General features: G+C 40.9%; 1 protein-coding gene across 2 annotated transcripts in view; it reads right to left on the bottom strand.

Annotated features, from left to right (window-relative positions):
* The window catches only part of STX17 (syntaxin 17), a 32,189-nt gene extending 19,652 nt beyond the window's left edge, over window positions 1-12,537 (bottom strand). Inside the window, exons 1-2 of one of the 2 annotated variants that reach the window (XM_032693148.1) lie at window positions 12,425-12,537; window positions 5,003-5,184 (exon numbers count right to left, since the gene is read on the bottom strand). In XM_032693148.1, coding sequence (XP_032549039.1) covers window positions 5,003-5,125 — 123 coding nt within the window. In that variant the 5' untranslated portion in view covers window positions 5,126-5,184; window positions 12,425-12,537. Of the gene's footprint in view, window positions 1-5,002; window positions 5,185-12,261; window positions 12,346-12,424 lie in introns of those variants that run through there. The other variant, XM_032693158.1, reaches the window with a different exon arrangement.
* Window positions 12,538-13,369: the final 832 nt, after the last annotated feature.

The raw sequence follows: 13,369 nt of genomic DNA, 5'->3' as shown, positions 1-13,369 counted from the left end.
AACAAAATCTCCACCTTCCTGTACTATTGTGACAATTGCTTTCATCTAACTTTTTCATGTAACTTTTGGATACAAATGCATTTTATTCCCTCTTGGAGGGAAAGGCCATCCAATCTATGGAATGTACTTTAGAAAACAAGAATTTTCATGGGGAAAACATGGAAGGAAAAGAAAAAGTACAGAGAACTGATTTCTTAAGGATGTAGGTTTTAAGTGTTCAGAAACTGTCATATGGAAAGTTGGACTCTCAAATAGTTGACAAGTAATGATGATGGATTTATGGTAGCCACTTCCTCTGAAAAGGTGTACTCAAGGTCAAATTTCATTATATATTGATTTTATAGTTTCTTCAAACAGTGATTTAGTAGATTAATTGTTTGGACTATCTCTGGAACCTAAGGTTTAAATCAATATTCATGAAATGAGGTTAGAGATATTGGCTTCATCATAAGTAAATAATGTTGCTGCTCTAAGCAATTTGACATAATTAGTGATTTTTGCTTAAAAGTAGCCTGTAAAATAAACAGGATCTGATTCTATAAAATTATCCTTTTACCCCTAGGGATGTTGGTTTACATGACTGAAAGTTAATTTTACAAAAAGTATTTTAAAGAAAACCATTTAAGCTGCTGCTGATGACAACTCACAAAAGTACTGTAACACATTCATTATGGCTAAAATGCATGTAAAAGATATAAAATGCAAATTATCACCAAGTATTTCAACCAAACTATTGCTAATATTCTGCTAACCTGAAAGTATCTAGTGACAGTTTTCAGGATACATTTTGCCATATTTTTCTTCTCACTTTCTCATAAATCTATCAATAGAGTAAACTTCATAATATTTATACTTCTTACAGCCAGAAAAAATATTAAAAAAAATTTTCAGATTTTAAGAACATTACAATGAGTGTGAACTTCTTAAAGAATCTGGCATTAAGGGATTGTTTTTATTCTCAGATGTATTACCTCTCATCTATATCTTTGTCTTTTTTTTTTTTTAATATACAGAGGTTCCGTAATCTTCAGTATTGTTATCTAACTTCTGGAATAGTTACCAATTGTTTATTTAAAGGTTTTATCCACTGTTTGTTTCTAATAATTCTATGAATTATTCATTCAAAAACAAAATCTGCCAGGATTTCTACTGTCTAGGCATGCAGAAATTTTTAACAGCATTCTGAAATCAGAAACACAAATCTGTACTAAACATTGCTACCACTTCTTGCTTCATGAAAGTGTTGTTCTAGAGGAAGTGCCATTAACATTTTAAGAACTATGTTTACAATTAAAGGATTTTTCTGATATGCAAATTTTATTATGTTGACTGAACTGATCATTCACACTGATACCATGAACACCCTAAAAATCTCATGAAATGTCCAAACTAGATACTTTTAGATTATGCCAGATTTTTACATTCAAAGTATAAAATTCAGCTACTCAAAAAACATCTCGGTACCTCAACAGGGTCCCTGAATGCCATTACAGGAACATTGCAGAGAGTGTTGCCTATAATAAAACCCTGGCTAAGCAGGAGTTTCCCTGACAATGCTTTGAGCAAGGTATTAGATCAGAACTGACCTAAAGACTCATTTTACCCCAAGTGCTAAAATGTTTTCTGTATTTTCTCCTACACACAGAAAACTATTCTTGCAACAATCTCCCCTTCTGTCTGCAAAACAGGAATGCTGGATGCAAATGAATTGCTGAGCCAATAAAGACTTCAGCTGACCAACTCATGGCTGAATTAAGTGGAACATATTTCACCCCTTCCCTGACAGCACAGTAACACTACCTGGCTAGATAGAGCATAATTGTCTACCACACAAGGTAATAACTGATCGTGTCTCCGTTTCTCATTGCAGCACCCAATGTCTTTTGAAGATTCTTGATAATGTGTTTATATATCCCAGATGAGGGAGGTTTTACACATAATGACAACACTTAGCAAAGAATCTCCTCAGCTTTACAAAGTAATAATCTTACAAAAAAAAATCAAGCAGTGCAACAGTTATGCCTATCCCCTACATCGTGTCTCCCCTGTTATGACCTTACACACATTAAAAGCTTACCTTTACCTTCCAAGTGCAGGAAAACCATTTGTGTACTGCTAATGTGCCCTGCTAGTCACTTCCCACTCTGTAATGGCAGGTCAACTCCCCTTTCCCATCAACAGACCACCTTTTACCAGGGACCACCCATTTGCTCCTCTCAGGCAAGGCTGTAGCTTTCATAGCACCCTTTTACAGGTATTTATTAACTGCATCTCCTCATTTCTGGATGACTTCCTCAAGACTCTGAAGAATGCCAAGCTTCACTGCTCCACACTCATTGATACTGTTGGTGTTAACAGAAGTGCTGCCTTGAAGATACAATTTTTAATGTAATTTTAACATAAACCAACTGCAGACCAAAAACTACCTCTCTGCAACCAAGGAATCCCTCTTGTGCATTATGGCAAATATGTTCCTTTCCTGAGCAGTCATGTAATTTCTGGTTAGAGAAAGAAGGAAACAACCTAGCTATCACGAGTATCTCTATTTGAATGAAAGAGCTTTCAAGGAAAAGCTATTATTGCACCTCTGAATCCTGTCCAACTCCCTATTATTCTTCACTAGTTGCCCTCTGTGGCCACTGATGTGTACAGGTCGTGCACACAGTCAAGGCTCCTTGCTCCCCCAGGAGCTACTCCTGGACACTAAAAAACGAAGCTGTTGCAAACTGGCTGATTCCAAGACAAAAAAAGAAAAAAGCTAAATCAGCTGGTATTTAGGTAATGTAACAAATTATACAAATATGGAATAACAAAGTGTAAATAACACACTGTGACTGAAATATAGGTCATCTCACATAGCAGTTATTGCTTCAAGCAAATATTATACTAAAGCACTTCTCCATTTGTGATTATTGCAGTTCATATCCTTATTGTATCCTTATTACATCCCTAACAGAAAAGAGTCAAATGATTATCTGCCATCCTTAGTCCTAGCAGCCCAGGTCTTTCTCTATCCCAGTTTTTCTCTCAGCCCATGGTCAGACACTATTTCTGCACATTCACCTCCCATCTGAGGTACTTCATAAGCTCCCTCCACCCAACTCTTTATCCTTTATTTACATGAACCAGGAATAATTTCCTCTCACACAAAAGTAAGGGAAAGTAAGAGAATGAGACAGTGAAAATACACTAAAATCATCTCCCTCTTTGCATTCTCGCATTCAGGAACGATCGAATTAGCAGCTCCAGGAATGAGTTCTGCTAATTTCTAAGCACAGGAACATGCCTTATTGTGGGGTAAATCTGTAGCAATCTTCAGCTGGTGAGGTTCAAACAATATCTACTGAATACCTGCAAAGTACCTTTTTTTTCCAGAATCATAACTCCTGGCGAAAACCCAGATTTTTAGAGGCACAACAAAATGTACGATCTGGAAAAAGACCACCCCACAAAAATATCTGAAGTGTTACAACATATGTCACTGTTCCGAAAAGAAATTATCACTAAGATATCAATCACTATCACTTAAATTAAGCATTTCTTATCAAAAGAAATTACTGTCACTTGAACAACACATTATTTCCTATGTTCTCAGAAACAAACATGGATTTATTTTCTCTCCTTCCCCAGTCCCAAGGTAGAAACCTGGCATGGAAAATTTCATCCAAAAGGTTACCCACTTGGTAAAGTTACAGTAAAGTTATGGTAAAAGTCGTGAACAAATGACAGCAGCAAAATGCAGAACAGTTTCAACACTAGATTATATACCCCCTTCAGAACATATCTTTCAGGAAATCAAAATCATGTTAACTTATTTTCTTCCAATTTCTTCCTTCCTTCCCAGGGTGTTGAAAATGTAGATAGCAGTCCTACACCATCCAAATTTAAATGTGCACTTGACTTTATACATTGTGAATAAGCTTAGTCAAATTAACATAGTGAACGATTTTCCAAAAACCTGCGCAGAACTACAGACACTCACTGTCACTGACTTTTCTGTGGTGGTAAGTAAAACCTTTTCTAAACAAATATGTCTTGTATGGTCATTTCAAAACTTCCATAACAGTGCTGATCTTATGACTCCAAGTGTGTTTCTGAATCACTCGCTCTCTTACCTTTTTTATTGTTGTCACTTGTTTTAGCAAATCTCTTACCACCTTCCTCAACAAATCAGTCTCTCTATTTCCACGGGCTATATACTAATACACAGAGTCTGGGAATATGATCAACTTCCAAGTCTGGAATCTGATCATCTGTGCTGCTAAATTGTGAGAATTGCCCCTGGTCATGCCAAACAACTCTCTCACATGAAGAGTTCCTGAGAATGGCTAAGGAGTTATAAACAGAGAGCAGAGGCTATTCCCCATTAGCAGCGTGGATGCAGCCACCCTGTTTTGCAGAATATGAGAATTTAATAACATAGGCCATTTAATGACATAGGCCATTTCATGCCAGATAACTGTCCTGGGTATGTTTATTTAACCTGTACAGGCACTGCCACGGTGCTTGCAAGAATTTAACTTCTTAGAAGCATACTCAGTTTCACTGTTAAGTGTGAGCTAATGTCAACAAGAAGCATATAAACATGCTAAAATTTTGATACAATGCTTTTTTAGTTCACTTAAATAATTCATCTCTCTATTTCTCTCAACTCAGTTTGAAAATATATAGAGAAAAAGATAGATATAAACAGTAAGTTACTCAGAACAGTTGGCAGCAAACCACTGTGACTTCAAAGTAAAGTAAGAATATTAGGCTGCTATCCCCACAGTAACATTTTGACACAAAAGCAGTTTCTCACTCTGCAGCCTGATGTTTACTACAAATGTAAAGATCTTTGTGCACACTGAATTGCCAGACAACACAGAAGTTTCGTCTTTACCCAAATCTGTATTAAAGCATTTCATAATCAATTTTTCATCAAAAATCTCTATATAATCTTCCAATGTGATTGATTCTATACTGTAAAAAGAACTACATTAGTAAAAAAATAAACACTAACCTTCTCAATATTTATTTGGTGTTTTCTTAACCTTTCCAAATCTGTTGGAATTGCCACTTTAATGAATTTCTGAATTGCAGGTTCAATTCGACGGAGTTTAACCTTTTCTTCATCTTCAGACATCCTAAAAGCAGCCCTCAAGTGAACACCTGTGCAATACACCTTCACCAAGGTAGAAACCCCTAAAAAACAAACAATTACAAGCTTACAAAAATGTAGTAACCTTGAATCACTTTTTAAAAGAAAGCAAAATAAGCTAAATCAGTGGATTCTGTATTTGCATTTAAATGTATTATTTCCACTTATTTGCAGGCTTTGGGGATCATTTTTCATAGATAAAACTTAACACTAAAAAGAAAAAAACAGCTAAATAACTAAGGCAGGGGCAAATATGCTTTGCAGCAGCATAACAACGCATGAAAAGGTTTGAAAAAAACTTCCAATTAGATGCTTTGATTGATCAGAGTTCAAGTTTTGCCAATTCACATTCAGAGTCATCCTACCAATTGTAAAACATGTCCTGAAAAGACCCTAATTTTGGAATTCAATTTTCTGGAAAGATTAAGAGCGTCTGAATGAAGATTTGCCGGTGACGAGGCTGGTGAAGGGACTGGAGCACAGGCCCTACGAGGAGCGGCTGAGGGAGCTGGGGTTGTTCAGCCTGGAGAAGAGGAGGCTCAGGGGAGACCTCATCACTCTCAATAATCACCTGAAAGGAGGTTGGAGCCAGGTGGGAGTTGGGTCTCTTTTCCCAGGCAACCAGCAGTAGGACAAGAGGGCACGGTCTTAAGCTGTGCCAGGGGAGGTTTAGGTTAGACATTAGAAAGAAATTCTCAACAGAGAGAGTGATCAGACATTGGAATGGGCTGCCCAGGGAGGTGGTGGAGTAACTGTCCCTGGAGGTAATTAAGAAGAGGCTGGATGTGGCACTTAGTGCCATGGTCTAGTTGACAGCGTGGTGCTGGGTCATGGGTTGAACTCTATGATCTTGGAGGTCTTTTCCAATCTGGCTGATTCTGTGATTCTGTGAAATTGCAAATGTCCCCTACTGAAAACAACTAAGGCATCACCTAGCAAGGGGTATAAACAGCTGCTGAAATATTCACAGGACCAGTAGGTACATAAGCATCCTGAATTCTGTTCCCTGCATATGCATAAAACATAACTTTGGAGTTTCACTTCTCTAAGAGAAAGATATGTAGTACTGTATATAATAGCACTTATCTACAGAGCATACAAGTAACATAAAGGAATTTAATTATGCTGAATGCACACAAGGGCAAAGAACATTGTGAGATAACTTTTTTGTTTCAACACTGTGTAAACAGAAGTTATTTAAATGAGATTACCTTTTTGTATGTTCCTTTAAAAAAAAAACAAAACACAAGAGATGTAGTTGATTTGGAGACACATAAGAAAAAGTTTTGTCACAAGTAAAAAGGGACATGCTACCTTGGTTATATGAAAGCACCTGTGCTATGTCAGCAACTGCATCAGAAGGTTTTCCCTGATTTTCCTCTTTCAGTAACTAAACTAACTTAAAATAATCAACCTAGCATAATTCTTCTGGTACAGATGAGGCACAGCAGAATATAACAGGTAAAAAAATATTCCCATTTTTCACACAGTCGAATGTCTAATAATGTCTAATTTCACTGTTAATAGCATTAACAGTGAAATTAGACATTATTTTTCTCACGTCTACCTATGGTGTGAAAATGCAGAAGGAGAGTGTTGAGATTTTTCTAAGGCCTGTGATTCCTGCAGGCAGAAAGAACTGGAAGCCAAACACCAGCTGATGGTACTCAATCTTTGACTGAACCTCTCAGTGTTCAGTCCCAGCCATCACCTGTAGGCTGCAGGTAGGATACCTACAAACCTCCCCCAACTTCAAAGGAGCCAAGTGGTAAGCATAAGCATCTTCCATCAGGCCAGTAAGAGAGGGAAAACAATTCTGGTACAGGGAGGAAAACAGTTCCCACCTTTTTCAGCACAGTTGTAATGTGTTTTTTCAGAAGAACAGAATGCTGACACAAGGCTCTCCTCCTTTATCTATCCCACCCAACAAAGCAACTGAAAACTGGAAAACGCAGTGTTTACTGAGAGTAAATCAAGTTAGGGGAAGTCAATCTTTAAGGTTTCACTGACACACCTTTTCCTTTTTCAAAACCTTAGAAGGAAATTATTTTATCAAATGACTTCACAGTCACTGCTAAATCATCCCCATTTCAAATTATAGATACACTATCAGTTTTACAAATCCCCTCCTAACCCAAGGCATTTTATATTAACAGTCCTTTGTACAAACCTTCAAATAAACATGCAGTGAGTGGGTGACCTCACATTTTTTCAGGTTGCAAAAAGAACTTTAATCCTTTTGTGTTGATTTACTCTTTTCACCATTCTAAAAACAGTGGTTTAAATGCAAGATGATAACAAATACATTAGTTGTTCTACTACGCCTTGGTCACTACAGTCCCTAATCTTTGAAAGAGCCACTCATATACCACAATTTAACTCAATTTTGAGCCTAGAACTGATTTTTTTTTTTTTTTTGTAATGAGCAAAGGATAAAAAGCATCATACTCCAAACTGCAGTACTTCCTCTTTGAACTCACATTAATTTCCTGACAGTTTAAACACTAATCCATGAGTTTATGAGCTAGAATTAATTAAAAATTGGTTCCTCAAAGATATTTAGGAGCCATGTCACGCTTTTCTTCAGTACTGAGTCATCTTGAAGAAGCGACAACACAAATTCTTCAAACTCACTGCACAACGTGAACTCAGAGAAACCCACATCCCATCCTGTCTTAGAAAAAATACAGCAAAGACTAAGCTAAATCCATCATAATTTTGTCCTTAACCTTAAACGACATCTAGAGATTGTTAAGGGTGAAAACTGACAGTTTAGATGACTTACAAATGGGACCACTATGAAAGCAGAGTTAATGTAACCAATGGCCGTGAGCCTTGAGTGGATGATCTGAACGTGCAACAGTTGTAAATTCAAAGATTTAGCTGCGTGCAGGATAGTTATTTTCTTCTTCTTCTTAAAAATTCCCAAACAGCAAACTACCTTTCATGACAGTGTCTACAAATCTCTTAAAATCTCTGCTGCCTAAAATCTACTGCACAGCAGGTTTGAGAAACTAAGAAAGAAATATAAGAACTCCTTACATTCTCATTAGGTCTCCTGCTTAATGTTGTCTCAAACAGTATAGCAGCTTTTGTAACAAAAATTCTAAGCCATAAATTATCAGTAAGAAAATATGCAATGTCTTACTTTTTTTTCTAATTCATATAATATGGTACATAAAATTAACATTACAACTTTTTTTTTGCTGATGCAATTTCAAGGAAACCTTGCATACTTTATTTGGCTTGTGTTTTCCTAAGCATAACTTTAACAATTCATTTCTAAAGTAATAATGTCTGTTCTTTGAGTAATCAACGAATAGCAGGACAGTTTAGGTTGGGAGGGATTTTCACAAGCTATCCAGTACAAGCTGAATTAGATGTGATAGCACAGGCCCTCGTCCAGTCAAGTTCTAACACCTCTATGTATGGATGCTCCCACACACTCACTAGACCCCTCCTTCAGTGTTTGACTATTCCCCAGGTTAAAAACAAACAAAACAAAACCAGGACCAAAAAGACCTTCCTTGTAGCTCATGCCCAATTGCCTCTTATCCCACTGTCATGCACCTTCAAGAGCAACCAGTTTCCACTTAAAACACTACGAACTCCCATTCCTTCACTTTCTCTTAAGGCTGAACAAATCCACCTCTGTTTCTCCTGGAATATCATGTGCTTCAGCCCACTAAGCACCTTGCTAGACTCATAGGTGCTGAACAGAGGGGAAGTCACTCCTTGGACCTGCTGTTTCCCACTTGCATTTACTAGCACAGCCCCCAGTGCAGTTGTCCTTCACTGCAACAGCGCACTCAGACACGTATTCAGCTTGGGGTCCACCACAACACACAGGTCCTTTCCTGCAAGGCTGCTCTCCAAGTCTTCCCGCAGCCTGTTGTAGGTGTAGGGCTTTCTTCTTGCCTTTGCTGGAATTCTTGAGGTTTCTGTCTGGCCATTTCTCCATCCTGCCAAGATCCCTCTGAGCAGCAGCTCTGTCCAGCCTACAAACCACTGTCCACAGGCAAGTAAAAAAAAAACACTGCTCTCAACTTCAGCTTTTTCAGGTGGTAATTTTGCCTCTGTCCTTGGATCCAAATTGCAGTCAGCAACCACACAAACATGCAGAAGTTCTGAGCCACCCTCAGAGGGTGCCATTCAGACCCCACACAATTGTGTCACAGATCACCTTCCCTTTCTGACCTCTTTGTACAGGACTGTCACTTGAACAGGGGCTTGGACAGTCCTTCCTACAGGCACTTACTGAGTTCCAAGCACAACAAAATCTTGAGTTCTCCAAGACAGGAACACATGGCTCTGATTCTTTAAAATAAATTCTAGTTTGAGCAAAAAAGCCCAAGACGATACGATATCATTAAATCAGTAATTAAAAGAGCTAGATAAAACCATTTGTAACTAACTGTCCTTTATTCTATTCACTGTGGAAGATATTTTGATAGACAAAGACATTACAGAATTTTGTCTTTTCAAATGCTGATATTACAGGCCTGCTAGAGGTTATCTTCTAAGTAAAATATTTTCAGTTTAATATTCAAAATGTCATGCACTAAAATTCAATTATATTTCAGTGACAAAAATAAAACTTATTTGGAAGTGATCAAGACCCAAATGCAGAATAATTTTCAGTCAACTCTGTCAATAAAAAAGAAGATATATCCAAAGTATACTGTAGCAGCATTATGAAAGTATTAGGTGGTTACAAAAATTATATTTATCTCCATTCTTAATGTTTATGTTTTCTGAAGACCAGCCCCAAACTAAAACTGTAATTCTGGAGTTAAATTAACATAAATTAACTTGACATCTGCACTTAATATGAAAATCATCCATGAACCTTACTATCCAAGGCACGGGAACATTCCTTACCCACTTTGTTCACCTCACGTCCTAGAAATTATTGAAGTGCATCTTCCATAAAGGATTATTCCACATGCTCTTGTTACTAAGAAACAGAGCAAAAGAACCTGAGGAGTTGCAATGGTTTGATCTTTGCTTTACCAAATAAATGGGTATGCAAAGCAAACAAAATTTTTCAGAAACAGATCACTTCCTTTTTCAGCTTTTGAAGATCCAACCAGCATATGTTATCTTAGTTCATTGTTTGAATCAAACAATTCTAAAGGGCAAAAGACTCTTAAGGCATCCAATTCCAATTGCTGAAACCGTGAATTTAATTCTGACACTAACACAGAAATCTCCACTTACAATGTGGTGATGCATAGAAAGCACAGTCATATAGCTGCAGGCAGAGGTAAAATTTTTGCTATGTATGGTAACACACTCGTGATTTGTTATTATAAATTTCAGTAAATGCTAGTAATACACATCAAACCTAACACTCATGAAGTCCTGTTAAACTGCCTAGCGTTCTTCATTCATATACAGCAGAACAATGAACAATAAACCTCAGGAGTTGTGCTTGCCCAGGGAAACACAGTGTAACATGCTGATTTGATTTTAATTCACTCACGACAGTTTAGACAACCACGCCACTAGAAAAAGCACTTCTAGTCTTGTAGTTAAGGGTTGTAAGGTCAAAAAGCTTTTCTCTTTTCTCACTGTAAATAAACTTAATTAGAATACAGATGCTAGAATATAAGGACTTACAACAGCTTTCTCATTAAGGTGACCTGAAATACTTCTTAGAGTGGTACTGGCCCCAAAATTGCAGTGACAGCAGTGACTACTGCTCACTTGGCTGAGGCCTGTACTTAGTGAGGAATGTGCTCCTGTGGCAGGCTACAGCCAAACTGCATTTTGGGGCTAAATGACATCTTTCACCTTTTGTCTTAAAAGGAACCAAAGGAAAACAGCTTTGTTAGGCTGAAATAAGACAGTCACCAGCCCCAGTGTGTTTGCAAAGTGACATGAAACTGCTTAGTGGGATAAAGAGCTACACGTGGAATCTCCCACAGAACACCCAGAATCAGCAGCTGTAGTATCAGGCTGTGGTTCTTAACAGATCTGCACACTTGGGGATCCCCTGGCAACACAAACTCGATCCAGGCAAGGCAAGGGTGCATGACTGCATTCTGAGAAATCAGAGCAGACAACAGGCATTTTGTGTTGGATTTACATGTCTAAGCCAGCTGCAGAATGGCAGAAAATACCTAATGACTAACATGGGAACACCTCTCTGCACACAGCCGAACCAGTGGAGCAAGTGTGTAGTGGGCTGATACCTGCCATAAGACGCCACAGTGCAGCTCAACCTCCAACCAGAGCCCTAATACTGAATTTTCTCCATTCTTGAACTGCACCTTTAGTCTCACCTCAGAATCACAGAAACAATCAGGTTGGAAAAGACCTCTGAGACCACCTAGTCCAACCCATGACCGAACACCACCACGTCAACTAGACCACGACACTAAGTGCCATGTCCAGTCTTTCCTTTAACACCTCCAGGGATGGTCCACCTCCCTGGGCAGCCCACTCCAATGTCTAATCACCAGCTCTGTGGAGAAATTCCCCCTGATGTCCAACTTGAACCTCCCCGGGTGCAGCTTAAGACCAACAGGTTCCAGAGGCCTATCCTGCCTGCATCACACCCCTGAAAGGCCAGGGATGCATGCAGAGAGCGGAAGCATAAGAATAAAGAAAGGCTTTAAGCCTTGTACCAAGACTTTGAGTGGACTTGGGCATTCCCCAAGTTGGGTGTTTTTTTCCTGACTTAAGCTTTTAAAAGCTTGGGGAATGCCAAGATAAACAATTCACCACACTGCACTTCCACTCCTAAAAAACTACCAAATAAATAAATAAAAATAAAAGACGATCCGAGCTGGTGTGACCGTTTCTGATGGATCAGCTCCCCATGACCTGACCTCGGGCGCAGCCGCTGCCGGGGGCACCCCCGGCTGGGAACCCCCAGCCCTTCCGCTGGGCTGGACCCCCACTGAGGGGGAACTGGGGGGAGCCCGCCCTCCCCCGGGCAAGGCCAGGCAGCAGGACGAGCCCCCGCCGCTGCGCCAGCCCTCCCCAGCCCCAGCCCCAGCCCCAGCCCGGGCCCGGGCAAGGCCGGCGTGAGCGGCGGCCACGGCCTCGCCGAGGGGCCAGGACCGGGAGCGGCGGGGGGGACCCGACGCTCCGCTCCGCGCTGCGGCTCCTACCGGCCACGTCCGCACAGCCCAGCCCAAGGGCCCGCCGGGCGCCCGCCAGGCCCGGCCCGGTCCTTCCCTTCCCCTCGCCTCCGTGGCGCGGGAAGCGAAAGCGAAAGCGGAGCCTCCCCGGCCCCGCTGCCCGCCGGTCCCCGCTCCCCCCGCGGTGCCTCACCATGGGCCGGCCGTGTGCCAGGCGCTGACCGCGGCCCCGGGACACTGAGCGGGAGCCGGCGCGTAGCGCTCCCCCTCCGCCGCGGGGAGCGGCCCTGCCCCGCCCGCCACACACACCCCCGCCACCGCCCTCATGTTTGTTTCCCTTCGGGAACGGCCGGTCGCGGGCGGAAAGGGGCTGGAGTGGAGGAGGAGGAGAAGGAGGAGGAGGAGGTAGAGTTAGACGTAGAGGTAGAGGTAGAGGTAGAGGTAGAGGTAGAGGTAGAGGTAGAGGTAGAGGTAGAGGTAGAGGTAGAGGTAGAGGTAGAGAGAGGTAGAGGTAGAGGTAGAGGTAGAGGTAGAGGTAGAGGTAGAGGTAGAGGTAGAGGAGGTAGAGGAGGTAGAGGTAGAGGTAGAGGTAGAGGTAGAGGTAGAGGTAGAGGTAGAGGTAGAGGTAGAGGTAGAGGTAGAGGTAGAGGTAGAGGTAGAGGTAGAGGTAGAGGTAGAGAAGCTGCCCTGGTCAGGAAGGGAGTACCGGGAGACTTGGGTGAGGGCTTATAGGCACAGAAAATTTTAATTTATTCTTCTAAAGGAGAGCCATAGTTTCCCGTCGTAATTTTAAGAACTTTTCGTAGAGTCATAAAATATTCTCAGGTGGAGGGGACCTACAAGGATCATCAAGTCCAGCTCCTGGCCCTGCACAGGACATCCCCAGGAGTCACACCATGTGCCTGAGAGCGTTGTCCAAATGCGTTTTGAACTCACTCAGGCTTGGTGCTGTGACCACTTCCCTGGGGAGCCTGTGCCCAACCACCCTCTGGGTGAAGAACCTTTTCCTAATATCCAACCTAAACCTCCCCTGATACAGCTTCAGGCCATTCCCTCGGCATGTTTTGAAAATAAATTTGAAAATAAGTGTACCCTGTTTGTGTCTGACGCTGACCATTGGATCTTCCCCCAACACTGC

This window comes from Chiroxiphia lanceolata, chromosome 1, assembly GCF_009829145.1.
Source record: "Chiroxiphia lanceolata isolate bChiLan1 chromosome 1, bChiLan1.pri, whole genome shotgun sequence".
In the NCBI taxonomy this organism is placed as follows: domain Eukaryota; kingdom Metazoa; phylum Chordata; class Aves; order Passeriformes; family Pipridae; genus Chiroxiphia; species Chiroxiphia lanceolata.
The sequence above is the reverse complement of the archived record's forward strand: the minus strand, read 5'-3'. Positions and strand labels throughout refer to the sequence as shown.